Below are 15,657 nucleotides of genomic sequence, written 5' to 3'. Positions count from 1 at the left end.
CTCAGTCCATCTCCTATTGAGGTCAGTGAGACTGCGGGGGGAGTAAGATACTACCTACAAGTAAGTAAGAAAGAATAGGCCTTTCAGAGAGAGAATGAGAACGTCTTGCAGTGTTCTCTGAAGTCATTAAATTCAGGCTGTGGCAGGCCAAGGAGATGTGATTTCCAAAGAGATGGAAGGGTTTTAGTCTAACATAAAGCTATCGCGACAATTATGTGATGCCTTTTGTTATAGATGTATTTTTTGTCCATTGGATTAACATGGTTACTATTTACTTCTGCATTATTCATCTCACGTAAGTAACCAACAAAACCAGTACAGTAGAACCTCAGCATTACGAGCACCAGAGATGCGAACTGACTAGTCAACTGCGCACCTCATTTGGAATCAGAAGTGTGCAATCAGGCAGCAGCAGAGACAAAAAAAAAAAAAAAAAAACAAATAAAAAAACCCAAACAAATACAGAACTGTGTTAAACGTAAAGTACTAAGAAAAAGGAAAAGCAACATTTTTCTTCTGCATAGTAAAGTTTCAAAATTGTATTAAGTCAATGTTCAATTGTAAACTTTTGAAAGAACCACCATAATGTTTGTTCAGACTTACAAACATTTCAAAGTTATGAACAGCCTCCAAGATGCTCATAACTGTGAGGTTCTATTGTGTGTGTATGTGTGTTTTAATTACAGAATCTACATAAATAACCACTTTGCTATAAAGACATAATCCAAATTCCTGCTGACTTCAATGAGAGTTGGACTGAGCCTTAAAACAGGTAATGATGCCAGTAGCTTAATTTTATTAGGATACATTCTGTACTGAAGAACTGTACATTAAATAGTCAAAGGTAAAAAAATATGTAAAATTTTAGGAAGAATAAGTAAATTAAAAGAAAAACAGGAGGACCTTTGACATGTACATATTCAGGAATATATTACAAATACAGAACTGTACCTATGGTAATCCAGAACAGTAAATTGGTATTGGTACAAAAACTAGCTCAGGTCCTGAATTTTGCCTTAATCAGGAGAAACCCCAAACTCAATGAAAAAAGCAAGTGAGTGAAACAGAAATAAAACCCCATCTAACTCAAATACGAAGTGAAAAAGCAAATTATAATAAGTGCAAATTTAGAAAAAAATAGGTAGAGAGAGATTAAAAGATCAAATTAAAAAAACAAATAGTTAAATGCGAAATAGACATTTGTGAAAGATTAAACGAGCCAACAGGTCCATTTTACCTCTGCTCTTATGTATCCCCTGAGCAGAAGAAGGTAAATGTGACCCTTTTGAGAGCATGTCCAAGGACCTCCTTCTACAATTGGGAGAGTTCTATTTTCTGTCCATCAGGAATTTAATTTTACATTTTTGTAAAACTCTCATTCGGAAGCGAAGCTGTGCATTGTGGTTGCAGAGGCTGATACTGTACAGGAAAGAAGTTGTACAGTGAGGTAGGCAGCTTCCTCCACACAGTTTTGTTTCTTAACTTAGTCTGTAACAGAACAAAAAGTGACTGGAAGATTCCCACACTGTATATAAAGTAGACTTGCTGGCCTTCCTAACGGGGCTCTACCTTGTGGATTCCTATTCCTGTTCGTTAGCTGTGATGATTACAAGGGAGGATCCTGAAAATAGGCTACTTTACATGCTTCATTTAATTTATTTTGTACTGAATGCTGAAGAGAGAGAGAAGCTATGCTTTTGGGTAAAGGTAGCTCCTAAGTAATAGATTCCAACACCTTTTGCTGTTTGTGTTCCTTATGTTGCTGTATTCCACTCTCATTCATTCATGAACCGTCAACATATAACAAACCCTGAAATATATGAAACTGTCTTATCCCCACCCCAGATAATTTCTCTTAGTACCAACTTGCAACTCTTGGTAACTGCCTTAGCATTCAAACCTTACGGCCAGAAGTCAGGGGAGTTGTTGGGAAAGTCAATTCCTATTACATCAGGCCTGAAACCAGCACTGTAGTTCTGTTTCTAGGAAAGAATAGACTTTCCTTTAATAATCACACATTTTATCCAAAATAATTTAGATCTGAGAAAGTCATATTTCTTCTCCTTCATTATGTGTCTGTTGTATTTTTGAATATAGGGAAAATCCCATAGATTAGTCACACAGAGGGGTGAAAGGGATAAAACAACATACTTGGTTGAATTTAAACCCCAAGCTCTAAATGGCTGGAGTATTTTTTTGTTTAACTTAACTGAGGGGAACCGTGGAAAGTAAAAACTGTTCAGCTCTGCCCTTCTCATTACAATTTGCTCTCGTGAATGGCAGTAACTAAAGACAATTTAAGACTTTAGACCCTGATCAAATTTGGATAGTCTAAAAGTGGTAGACTACAGGCAGGGACAAATTTAGTTTAGTTTTAGAATTCAGGTTAAAAATGCATCAGCAATTTGGGTGAAGGATTAGGTTAAAGTTTCTATTTTAACTTTCAGAATTAACTTCTTGGGTGGCACTTTATGTAAAAGCTGATGATTTCCCCCCAGAGATGTTCTAGAGGCTTTATTTCATGCCATTGGCTCTGGCATGAAGTAAAGAGGGTTTTGTTGCTTGTTCCTCAGAGGCATTTGGTATTGACCACTATTGGAGACAGGATACTGGACTAGAAGCCACCAGACACGGGTGTGATCTGCATGGCAGTTCCTATGTCCCTATATCAGCCTGAGTGGCAACATGACAGTTAACCTCTTCACTAGATAATCTCCCTACATTCTCCTCTCTTTCATAAAGAAAACAAAAACTCTTCAGTACAAGTTCCCCCTCTCCATTGCCTTTCTCTTTTCTTTCTCTTCTTTATCATGTAAGGAACTGATTGCTTTCGAAGTAGCTGCAGTAATTGATAATCCTTTTGTATGCTGAATATTATCATAGCCAGTTGCTCACTCAAGTCTGTTCAGTTTTACATTTTCTTGCCTTGAGAAATAGTAGGTAAAAAGGCAGATGAAAGTAAATAAGTCATTTGTAGTGTTTCGTATAAATCTGAGCTCTGGTTTCTCTCACTTGTCTTTTGCCTCTACTGCATCACAGTTTATATCCCTTTTTATTTCAGACACAGAGAACACACACTTTACAACTCACATTAAATATACGCTCTACCAAGACTTCCTGTTTTTGTTGTTCTTGGTACACTCTGAGTAAGTCCCTGAGGCTGCTTTCACTGGATGGGACCCTATAAATGTGTGGAGCACTCACAACTCCCACTGATGTCCAAGGCTTAGAGCACTTCTAAAGATTAGACCTTCTGTGTGCAATACAAGAGCAGAGCTTTTAAACCATTCACACTTGCTGAGCCAGCTAGTGTTGCTGTCTGGCTCTTCTGCTTGCTGTTGCTAAGTGAGCAGCTCCATATCACACACAGCTGAGCCAATAGTATCCTGACCTCCAAAGGCTGGTAAAAGCTGAAGAAAGAGACTCTAATGTGCTGTAGTTTCTTCATTTTTTTTTTTTCTGAAGGGGGCTGGTGAGGTGGGAGAGAGAGAAAAGAGAGAAAATGGGGGAGATAACTCCTAATAGCCACTGATGTGCTGGAGATAAATGCCATTTTTCCTTGTGAAGGAGAAAAAACATGCTGCTCCCGTGTATTTACAAGCAACAAGGAAGTGCATTGTTTTCCCTTGTGCTGTAAACTCCAAGCTGTGATTAAGAATTGTGTTCAGACTGTGTGGCTGCTTTGCTGTGGACTGTGTAGCTATCAATTTTTACTGTTATGAAACAGGTCTTGAGACTGAACCCAGCATAAGACATGTAGTGGAATCCGTGAACCCTCCCTACCCCCCAACTAGCAACGACGTATTTTAAATCAACTCATAATTATTGTTTTCAGTTACTTGTTTATTGTGTGCCAAATGGGGGGCTCAGTGCTGCACAGACATGAAACACTTGTGAGACATACAGTATTTGCTGAAATCTAGCTTTTGGGGGTGGAGGAATGAGTCAATTCAAAACAACCACATAAGCTGTTGGTTATTGTGTGTGTAAGAATTAGGCATTTTATAGTAACATTCCATAGAGTGAGATAGGTTATGGCTGACGTAGCCACAAACAGAGCTTAGGATCTTCGGATCTTCCTGAATAAAATGTTTAAATAAAATTTTTTATTTGCTGATGGCTTAATGTCTGACTTCAACATACTGTTAAGTCTGGGGGTAAGTTAGATTCTGTCTTGAATATCTCACTATTTTAACTGTTCGTTTCCACTTGCCCCATCACAGTTCTCTAGGCAGAGTATAGAGATTAACAAGGACACGCTTTAAGCATACACCAGACAAAAAGTCATTTGAAATTTAAAAAAAAAAAAAAAAGGTTTTTGAAGAAAAAAATCTTTCCCAATCCTGCAACATACATCGTCCCTCATACCCCATTTCCCAATCAATCTTCTCCTCCCTGATAAAAAGCCTGTTAGGTCATTCGTACAGTATGTCATAACGGTAACTGAATCCAGACTTTGACAGATCAAGGGGGTACGTATTGATTCCAAGAATGCCCTTCCTTCAGCCTTCTCCTGTTTAAACCTTGGGGTGGTTAGTTCAGCCAGAGGGTTGCTTCTGCTGTGGTATCACACAGGACTCTAATCATTTAGGGCTTATTTGGACAGAAGCAACACTTCACCCTTCACCTCAAAATCAACAGTGCAGATGACAGAGCACAGGTGTAATGCATTTTCTCTGTGAAACATTGCTTAATAAGTGGGCCTCTGCGCTCTGCACTTTCTGAATGGTTTTAAAGCATAGCTCCATGTGGAGTGCATTGAACTGATCTAGCCATGAAACGATAGAGACACGGATAACTGCAGTGAGGTCTGGATCTGGAAGAAAAGGGCATAACCTTCTTGTTGAGTGCAAATGATAGACGACACATTCAGCCACTACTATTGTGTGGATATCCCGAAGCCAACAAGATCCGCTAGCTGCAAGCCTTGAAAGAAACTAGTATCGATTCTGCTGTTTGTTTCTCCCATCCTTTGAGCGCTACCTCAGTGTTGTGTGAGTTGCCTCAGACAGCGAGCACTCATCTACACCTGTCTCTGTTAGACAATGGATAAGTCACTGCATCACTAGAGTCCAAAGAACTAGGAACATAAAGCTGGATGTCATGAGCACAATGAACCCCTCAAACTGCCTCATGTACATATTGAAAGGAAGGAGAGCTGTTAAGAACACCGTGGAGCCCAGCATAAGAGCACACTGGACAGAGAACCCATTGCTCTATACCACCTCTAGGAACTCTTGGTAACAGAGTCACTTGAGCCACCACAGGATCCTCTGATCATGGTCCAGAGACAGTTTCATAATACCTTTTGGTCCGGTGTCGGAAGGAGCTAATAAATCTAAAAGAATCTTCACAGACACCTCTTTTTCATCCGTCACCAGAAGTAACATCAGTAAACTCTTAATATATGCTAGGGTTTAAAACCAAGTTGACTGGGATCACAGACACCTGAGGGGTACAGGTCCTGTTGGAGGTGCTTTGCTTGATAGTCTACCCCAGAAATGGGATATGGGGCAATAGGTGGAGAGACTTGCTGTGCAAGATATGATTTCTTGAGCAAGGGTCTTACACTGGTCTCTCTAAGAGACCACAGGGAGGCACTGACTGTCAGCACTAACAATAGCCCCCATACCACCTTGCTGACTTTCATCAACTAGGAGGACCTCCAAAGCATCGAAGAGTACAACTCAGAACAGAGAAGAGGCTGTGTTTGTACCTCCAAAAACTGATTTTGCTACCAAAGAAGCTGAGTTCTTGCTCTGAGTGATCTTATCTGCAAAATAATTTGAAATCTCCTCAAACAGAAAAATACTCCACCCTGTCACCAGATGCAGATCACCTGGATTAATCAATGTTATTAACCATTTGGAATAGTTCTGCCAATGGAAACTTTGCGGCTTCTGCACAACCACAGCATAAGAGAAGTAGTTAATTTTGTTTTACTTTCCCTTAAAGCCCACCAAAGGGGCTTCCTCTTCTGCTCCCTGTGCCTGAAATTTTAATGGGAGCTAGGAATGCAAAGAACAGGGAACAGTCAGTCAGGAGGAGCAGTACTGCACAGTAACTGTTGTTTCCTCTCTAGCTTTACCTTGCCACAGCTGTGTATTTCATGACTGTAAGAGATTCAAACAGTTCTGATTTCTTAGTGCAAAAAATAAAATAAAAAGAGAGCTGGACTTTAGTACGAAAGATTGAAATTTGGATAGCGGGTCAGCATGATGCAATGATTTTATGTAGGGTCAGTATGGCTTCAGTAAATGTTTCTTTAAACCTAAGCTTATTCTGTCGACAGTTCAGGCACCATGTGGATCCTTCATGTCATTTTGCCTTGACATTTCACAGCTGCTGCTGTGCCACTAAGCAGGGACATGACACTGGCCCTTTTAAGCCAACAGAAACCGTCTGTTAGTAAATAGATGGCAAATTTGTTTAATGCACTGCAAAATTAGCATTCTGTTTACTTCTTTAACTCCACAGACTGTTGTAAAGTAGATACAAATTAGGGAAACCTTACCACACTCAGTAATCTTGCTCTGTGCAATGGAATCTAATGCTACAGCCGTCAATTACTTTAATTAACAAATGACACATTGTCAATCCACAATAGTACAGAGCAGTTTTAATTCCCAGTGCTCGAACAACTTCCATGGTAATATTCTTTTCAGAGTAACTCTCCTTAGATAGAAAATCCTTCGCGCATGCACACACACCCATCTATTTATTAACTAAAGAAAAGTGCATTTTGATAATTTCAGCCCTAACTCTTCAATAAAACTGTGTGGGCAAAATTCTCCTCTCAGATCTACATAGCAAATCTCTGCTCAGATATTCTGTTATCCATAAGGCCCCTGCATAAAGCCCAAGTAAATTGTACAGGAGGTGGACGAGGAGGGAATCCACTCCAACCTGCAGCTAGTGCATGGAGCAGTTCTGCTGCACTTGTGTGGTTGTTCCTCCAGCACCTGGACTAACACTGGGGTATGACCACTGAGCAGTCCTTTTCTGGGACTGTGGCTAATGGAGTCATATCCCATCCCAATGCTCTTCTCTCCTGTCCCCAAACTCCTCTTCACTGTTGGGCTCTGTGGCACTGGTTCTTGGCATACTCCAGCCACCCAGCCCCCTTCTCACAGAAACTCTTTGTTCTACTGCATAGGGGACAGTGGCGGATTATCCAGTGGGCAGACGGGGCCCATTCCCAGGGGCCCTGGCCAATTGGGGGGCCCCGGAAAAATTCGCACCCTGCCCCAGCAGAAATTCACCACACGGTAGCGGAAGCCCAGAGCCCTGGCAGAAGCGCCAGGCGGGTAAGGCAGGGAAAGCCCCCACATCCCAACCCCGGTCCCTGACAGAAGTGTGGGGTGGGGCAAGCACCGATGCCCTGATCCCGGTTACCAGCAGAAGTGCTGGGTGGATAGGGCAGGAGAAGCCCCAGCACCCTGACCCTGGTCCCCTGCAGAAGCACAGGGCAGCAGGGGAAGCACCAGCACCCGGATCCCTGCTGCGGCCCTGGGACTGGAGGAGCTCTCACTCCCTGTTGCAGCTCCGGGGCCATGGTGGCGGGACAGAGCTTCTCCAGTCTTGGGGCCACAGAGGAAGGGGGCAGAAAGTAGCAAACAGGTTGAGGGGTCACAGTGTGGGGTCAGAATGGGGTGGACCAAGAGTGGAACAGGGGCAGGACTGCAGGTGGAAGGGGTGGGGAGGGGGGTCCCCCACTTGCTCTGGCCCAGGGCCCCAGGAAACCTTAATCCACTTCTGCTTGGGGGTCTCCACTGACCCTTGTGAATAGGTTAATTTTGCCATGTATGCCTTGCTCTCCCATTGACATCGATGGGGGCAAGGGGGAGAGATCCATGCAGATGTGAATGGAGAATATTTCCCTTGGATTTTGAGTTCTGCTCATTAAAGTCTCCATGTAACATAGAATGGGGTTTTCCCCTCAGAAAACTGTTTTACGCATCAAGGGCCTGGACCTGTGATACTTGTGCTTGCTTCACTCCTACAGAAGTCATTGGAAGTTGTGCCTGCAGGATCCAGCCCTGAAATTTTACTATTTTACGTGCAAGCAAAATCCCCCAGTAGACTTGATTTTTTAAAAAAAAAAATTAGATTTATTTTAATGCCTCTCATATGAAATTCACTGTGTGTTTAAATCTGTCTGTCTGTCTCATCTCCTCTGTTCTGCGGTATTTCTAATGTGACTATCACTATGGTATCTAAGCACTTTTTAATACATTCCATCTGAAATTCACCATGTGTTTCAAATTTAACAGGACCTGAATGAGAGGAAGGGCCGAGGAAGAAATAACATTGTAAAAGGGTAGTTAGAGAAGAAAAATAGGTTTAAATCATCCCAACAGTTATGTTACATTCTCCTATTCTCTGATTTCCAAGAAGAATTTATACAAATGAAATTTTGATATGCAAATTAAGGATGACTTTTGTCAGTTCAATTTACCCTCTGAACCTAGACCTATTGATTGCCCTGTCACTTCCCATCATCATACTGTTCACTAATCTCTTCTACCTCACTCCAGTCTCCAACACAGATTACTCAGGCCTTGTCTATATTAAGAAAATTTGCTCCGCTGTAACAAAATTCATGTATCTACGCTGTTGCAAACCCCAATATAGACACTATGCTGGTGCAGAGTGGTTAAACTGGTTCTATCTTAATTTGGTAATTCAAATTAAACTAAACTGGACTATGTTGTTGCAATGTGTCTATACTAGAGGTTTGCACCAGTGTAACCAAATCAATTTATATATATTAGTGTAAATTTTCTTAATGTAGGCAAGGTTTCATGCAGTTCAACAGTATAGGCACAGAGTGCAATATACTGCATCAGACCATTGGTCAATCAATTTAGGTAGCATACTTCTGGCAGTGACCCACGTCTCATGTTTTAGAGGATACCTAAAAGTACTGCAGTCACGTCTCATGTTTTAGAGGATACCTAAAAGTACTGCAGTGTAGGGATGTAAAATGTTAACTTGCCTTAACTGTTAACCCCGGGGCTGGCTGGCCCAGCAGCCCCACGCAAGCTGGCCCACCGACCCCAGCGGCCCCACCTGCACCGGCTGGAGCAATCCCAGCCACACCGGCCCTGGCCAGAGCAGCCCCACTAGTCCTGGCCCCAGCCAGAGCAGCCCCGGCCGCGCCAGCCAGCCAGATCAAACCCAGTTGCGCCGGCCAGTCCTTTAATTGGTTAACCATTTAAATGAAATATTTTTAATCATTTAAACTGTTACTTTTTAAGCGATATTTACATCCTTACTGCAGTGCACCTGGTCTTCTGGGTAGCATGTACATGGTGGTAGTCAAGGAATTCTTAACTCCTGCAGTGATCAGTATTGTCCTGAGGCATAGTATCAGAGTCCCTCTATTTTAGTTTATAGTATGACACATTATTAGTTATGGATGGTCTTTTCAGTAGCACCTAAGGGAGTTATTCACCTAACTTTCATTGGAAGTCAAGTTCTTTTGAAAATCCCACCTTCTAAAACTATCTCATAGCATATCTATGTTAAACGGATCTATCCTTAAATCTGTGACATCCTGTGGCAGTTAATTCCACATGCTATGAGAAAGTACAGCATTCCCTTTATAGTTTTGTACATGTGGGAGGCACTGTAATCTAGAGTAGGGCACTGGAGTTCTCTGGTTTCTATTCCCAACTGTCTCACTTGGTGATTGTGATCAAGTCATTTAGGCTATATTTTTTAAGCTTTAGATACCAGCGTTCAAACAATTTTGCCTTAATCTCTGTTCGCCTTAAAGTTGGCAGAATACTTGCCTGCTGAGGAGGTGTGTTGTGAGGGTTAATTAATTATTTTTTTTGCTTTTGATTTTTATGAAAATGGAATTTAATTGCTGTTTAGATTGTACACGCACTCTACGTTTTCTTCACTTTGCCTAACTATAGTGGTATTTCCCACTCCTGCTGTGGTAATCTAATCTATCTATACTTTAATACCATACTCATTGCCAGGCCATTTTAGCATCTTATTCCTCTGATTTACGTTACAGTAGCACTCACAGGACTCAGTTGCCAGGCACTTTACAGACACTCACTAGATATGGTCTCTGTCCCAAAAATTTTACATTCTAAGGAGACATGTAACAAAAAGCGTATGTGTATTCATTGGCCTGATTTTCCTCACACCTTGCATACTTATTTATGTAGGTGAAAAGAGAATGTAAAAAGCTACCAGATCAGGAATGTAGCATTTTACATCCATTTTGTATAGGTATAAATGACTGCTCAAGGTGCAAGTTAGTAAAGAATCCAGATTACTTAGTTGCACTCTCCTAGAGTTCCAACCAGCATTGTCTCAGGGCAATGAAATAATTCTGTGAATAGTAGTAATAATAACTTGAATTTATACAGCTCTGCTCATGCAGAGGATTTCAAAAAGTGTTCAAATCTATGTTTGGTACAAAGAGAGTTAATTTCAAGACAAAAATAAGACTATTTCTGAAGTATAAGATCATCTGTGGCTTTTCAAATATTTAACAAAGTGAAGTGGATAATTCCTCCCAGATTTTATACAACTGTGTAGAATTCCTGTAGTATCATATGATCTCTATTAATCACATAGATAGAACTGTCATCTTCGTGGGCTCCACTAGAATTGCTAAGGTGCCCTCTGCAGAAGATACTGTGGCTAATGTTCTCATTACCAACTAATTGGCTAAAGAGACTTCTCTCACATTGCATTTAGCCTGATTGATAGTTTTCTATCACCTGATGGGTGGAATGGACAGCCAAACCAATTATCACAGCAAAGAGTGCTATATACCAGAAGATTGCAGGCAGAGACAAAAGACCGTTATAAGATTATGTCTAGTCACAGTGCCAGCTGAGATTTTGTGAAACGACTAAATGATTTCTTTTAAAAGCGCAGTTTGGATTGTCTTGCTGTTTTTCTACATTGTGGAACTCCTAAAGTTGCTAGTATTGTATTATACCATTAATGATGGATTATGAAAAAACAAATGGAGACACCGCCAGATGGGGAGCTAACGCTCTGGCTATGTCTACACTACCAGGCACCACAGAGGCACGGCTACTCCACTGTAGCATTGTAGTGTACAGGGGCGGGGGCTTCTGTCATTGTCGTAAATCCATCCCCTCAGGTTGGTAGAAGAATTCTTCTATCAACCTTGCAGTGTTTATACAGGCATTTAGGTTGGCTTAACTATGTCTCTTGAGGGTATGAATTTTTCACACCTTGATCTAAGATGTAGGTGTAGATGAGGCCTCTGTAAAAATAGTCATAATTTTGGGGAAGTTTAAACCTGAATGATCATAACACGGTTGAGACATGAACTATTTAGACAGTAACCCTTAGACCAGTGGTTCCCAAACTTGTTCCGCTGCTTGTGCAGGGAAAGCCCCTGGCGGGCCGGGCCAGTTTGTTTACCTGCTGCGTCCACAGGTTCAGCCGATCGCGGCTCCCAGTAGCCGCGGTTCGCTGCTCCAGGCCAATGGAAGCTGCTGGCAGTGGCAGCCAGTCCCTGCGCCGCTTTCCGCAGTTCCCATTGGCCTGGAGCAGCGAACCGCAGCCACTGGGAGCCGCAGTTGGCTGAACCTACAGACGCGGCAGGTAAACAAACCAGCCTGGCCCACCAGGGGCTTTCCCTGCACAAGCGGTGGAACAAGTTTGGGAACCATTGCCTTGGACATAGGGCATTATTCAAATTCTTTTTCTGCTTATTTTCCTTTCATGTTGCTCTAGCCATTTTAAGGAGCCATCTGCTTGTGCAGTAATTTAAATGAAGAGTTATTCCTTTGTAGTTAATGCATTAGTTTTTAGAAGTATTTGTCTGAAATGTAAAGGCCAATTTTTGAGGGGGAAAGAACATGTTACAATTCTCTTAAAAACCTCATTTCAAAAAACTTTGGGAACATTAATTATTTTCCCAAAGCCAGGGCCAAGAGTTGAAGTGGTTTCTATTTGTGTTGGAATACATTTTCATGGCTCCAAAGTCTCCTTTTCTGAAACCAGTCCTGCTTGGTGACTCCCCCTCAGTAATCTCTTGTTTTTAGTCCCTGAACCAGCAGTACAGTATGTGTGGTACAAACTAGCTTAGCACTAGTGCTCACTCTAGGTTGGGGTGGGCAAACTATGGCTGTTTTAAGCCGGCCTGCAAGCTTCTGCTGGGGAGCAGGGTCTGAGGCTTGTCCAGCTCCAGCGCTCCAGCCAAGGTGCGGGTCAGGGGCCACACCACGTGGGTTGGCCCTGCTCCAGGGCTCCAGCCAGGGCGCTGGGACAGGGGCCGCACCATGCGTCTCGGCCCCACTCCAGGGCTTCAGCTGGGGTGCCAGGTCAGGGGCCACACCACGTGGCTCCCGGAAGCAGCTGCATGGCCCCCCTCCAAGGATCGGGGGCCACTCCACACCTAGGAGCTGGAGAAGGGACATGCCACTGCTTCCGGAAGCCGCTTAGCCTACTGAGCCTCTCCCTAAGCCCCAACCCTCTACCCCAGCCGTGATCCCTCTCCTGCTCTCCAAACCCCTCGATCTCAGCACAGAGCACTCTCCTGCACCCCAAACCTCTCATCCCCAATCCTACCCCAGAGCCTGCACCCCCAGCTGGAACCTTCACTCCTTCCCGCACCCCTTCCCCAGCCCTGATCCCCCTCCTGCCCTCCAAACCCCTCGATCACAGCACAGAGCACTCTCCTGCACCCCAAACCTCTCATCCCCAATCCTACCCCAGAGCCTGCACCCCCAGCTGGAAGCGTCACTCCTTCCCGCACCCCTGCCCCAGCCCTGATCCCCTCCTGCCCTCCAAACCCCTTGGTCCCAGCCCACAGCATCCTCCTATACCCCAAACTCCTCATCCCCAGCCCCACACCAGAGCCCGCACCCCCAACCAGAGCCCACCCACTTCTGCACCCCAACCCCAATTTTGTGAGCATTCATGGCTCGCCACACAATTTCCATTCCCCGATGTGGCCCTCAGGCCAAAAAGTTTGCCTATCCCGCTCTAGGTGTTCCCAGGCAAGGCCAGAGTATGTAAATCCTTGTCCAGGAATCTTGTGCTTGTCACAGCCTCAGTGTGTTACAAATCAGTTCATTGCAAAAGTTTTAGTCAGTCCTGCATGCTGGATGTAGAAAGAAGAGTAAATGCTGTATATTCAACTCTGGTCATCGATGTAAAGCCTGAATAAAGGACTTCACTGGGGCGTGGGACAGAATCCGCACTCCTCACTGGCAGGAAGGGTGCAGAGAATACCAGTGCAACTTGGCCATGGCTGCTACTGCAGTCTATTGGCAGAAAGAGTGGCCAAGGCCCTCAGTGCAGGCTCCATGTTTTATACTATCTCCACGAGCCAAGCCCATTCTTGGTCCAACATAGCAGCTGTGGAATTCTGCATTATGATGTGCAGGGCATTGCAGAATCCTCCTTCATTGACTCTCTGGTCTATCCGCCATGTGAAACAGAAACAAAACATGTCCACTTCATTCTGGTTCTTCCATGCTTGTGGAGTGGCTGGGGCCAGAGATTTGGTATTAGTTATTAGATCAAAATGATGAGTTGCGGTCTCTGTGGTATTCTGTAAAATATGCATCTGACAATAAAGATCACCTCCAGTACTGCAGTACTTTAAAAAGTAAGAAAGAAGGAAGGAAGGAAGCATCTCATCTGTAATGGAATGACTTTAAATAAGCTCTTCTTGAATCATTAAAAATATAATGAGAATCAGCAGAAAATAAATTTCTCAGATAAAGGCAGGTGACACTGGAGAATGTAGGTTTCTTTTTGGCTAACAAAGGAAAGAGTGCACATGCTTTATTCCTTCTTCTGTAGCTTCTTGATGCATTCTTAGTCCTAGTTTTTATTTTTATTTTTTTTAATGGACAGCCCAAAGTGTGTTAGGTTCTTCCAGAAGTTAGAAAGGACATGGGCTGTGCTGTAAAAAGTTGACAGTCTGAAGAGAGATGTAATAAGTGAATACAGAAAAAGACAAAAGGGGGGATGGGAGGGAAGAAAGGACAGTTTTGCAAAGACAGGTTTCAGAGTAACAGCCATGTTAGTCTGTATTCGCAAAAAGAAAAGGCGTAGTTAATCATAGAATCATAGAATATCAGGGTTGGAAGGGACCTCAGGAGGTCATCTAGTCCAACCCCCTGCTCAAAAGCAGGACCAATCCCCAATTAAATCATCCCAACCAGGGCTTTGTCAAGCCTGACCTTAAAAACTTCTAAGGAAGGAGATTCCACCACCTCCCTAGGCAACGCATTCCAGTGTTTCACCACCCTCCTAGTGAAAAAGTTTTTCCTTATATCCAACCTAAACCTCCCCCACTGCAACTTGAGACCATTACTCCTTGTCCTGTCCTCTTCTACCACTGAGAATAGTCTAGAACCATCCTCTCTGGAACCACCTCTCAGGTAGTTGAAAGCAGCTATCAAATCCCCCCTCATTCTTCTCTTGAGCTTATGCTCAAATAAATTGGTTAGTCTCTAAGGTGCCACAAGTTTTGCAAAGAGAAGATCACATGACTATTTAGGTGACTGTACATACGTCTCCAGGGAATGTTTTGTTCTCATTGTTAAGTTTTATTAAGAACTTGTAACAGGTTGCTTTTTAATCTTTTTATTTTTTAATGGGAGCACTAAAGGTGCTTGACTGGAGGGAGGGGGGAAGAGTGTAGAGCAGATAATTCTTCTTTAAGTCTCATCCGTCTCCCGTGCTCCTATGTGTCTGTCCCACAAGACGTAGGTTTGGGCCCATCTTGGTAGTAAAGTAAAAGGGGCACTGTGCACTGCAGCTTTGCAGTTACTTTAAGAAGGAAAAGTTTGAAACTGTGTTTCTTTCATGCTTGTCATATGTCACTGACTGACAAGGACACTCGATGCTTTAAATGTTCTTGTCCCTCTTTTTTGGACATCAAGGTCTCTACTCCTCACGCCCCACATTCTGAGAACCAAAGAAAATGTAACACAACACGAGATTGGTTTTTTTCATATTGCAAAACGTGTCCTTTCACATTAGGACATATAACCATTTGTTTCATATGATCTAAGAAACATCATGAATGCATATTCTAAGCATTGATGCTTTATTATTTAATGAGTACACTAAATGAGTACACTAATGACTACACTAAATAAAAGCAGATCAGAGGGGTGAATGCAATTAGTATCACCAAGAACAACAAAATACTGTTGTATTATAGTGACAAACCATTTAGAAACGCAATAAGCCTCCTCCCTTAATTTCTTATGCTGTTCATTCCCTTGTATAGACAGGCTTTGTTTCTTGTTTGAGTTCATCTGAGTTCATTCTTGAATGTAATGATACTCCTCATTGGCTCATCAATAATAGATAAGAATAAAACTTGAACGAAAAAGTAGACATTGTTCGGAAAGGAATTCTACCAAAGCTTTCGCTCTCAACCTGCAATGGTGAAAGTTGGTGTTAAGCTTTATTGTTCTACTAGCATTTTAATTAAAAGACTTTCCAGGCACTCCCTGCAGGAAAGACATGGTCTGGCTCTTAAAAGCTATATTTTATTAAAAGATGCTACCCAGGATACTGTAGTTATGGTTTTGACTGAAGAGAAGGGGGAGTTTTGGTCCAAGACTAAAATTTCAGCCAACAAAGGTCTGTTTGTTGTGTCATTCACCTATTAATAATAGA

At 42.7% G+C, this 15,657-nt stretch overlaps 1 protein-coding gene across 3 annotated transcripts in view; it reads left to right on the top strand.

Moving 5' to 3' along the window:
* MAML3 (mastermind like transcriptional coactivator 3) overlaps positions 1–15,657 on the top strand; it is a 366,068-nt gene that overhangs the window by 103,415 nt on the left and 246,996 nt on the right. The window contains exon 1 of one of the 3 annotated variants that reach the window (XM_084625363.1): positions 5,278–5,282. The exons of the other annotated variants lie outside the window; for them this stretch is intronic. Within the exon in view, the coding sequence (XP_084481489.1) occupies positions 5,280–5,282 (3 nt within the window). The 5' untranslated portion in view covers positions 5,278–5,279. Of the gene's footprint in view, positions 1–5,277; positions 5,283–15,657 lie in introns of those variants that run through there. 3 annotated transcript variants of the gene reach the window in all.

Source organism: Lepidochelys olivacea (assembly GCF_965140295.1).
Source record: "Lepidochelys olivacea isolate rLepOli2 genome assembly, chromosome: 4".
In the NCBI taxonomy this organism is placed as follows: Eukaryota; Metazoa; Chordata; order Testudines; family Cheloniidae; genus Lepidochelys; species Lepidochelys olivacea.
Note: the sequence above shows the minus strand (reverse complement) of the source record. Positions and strands in the feature narration are given on the sequence as shown.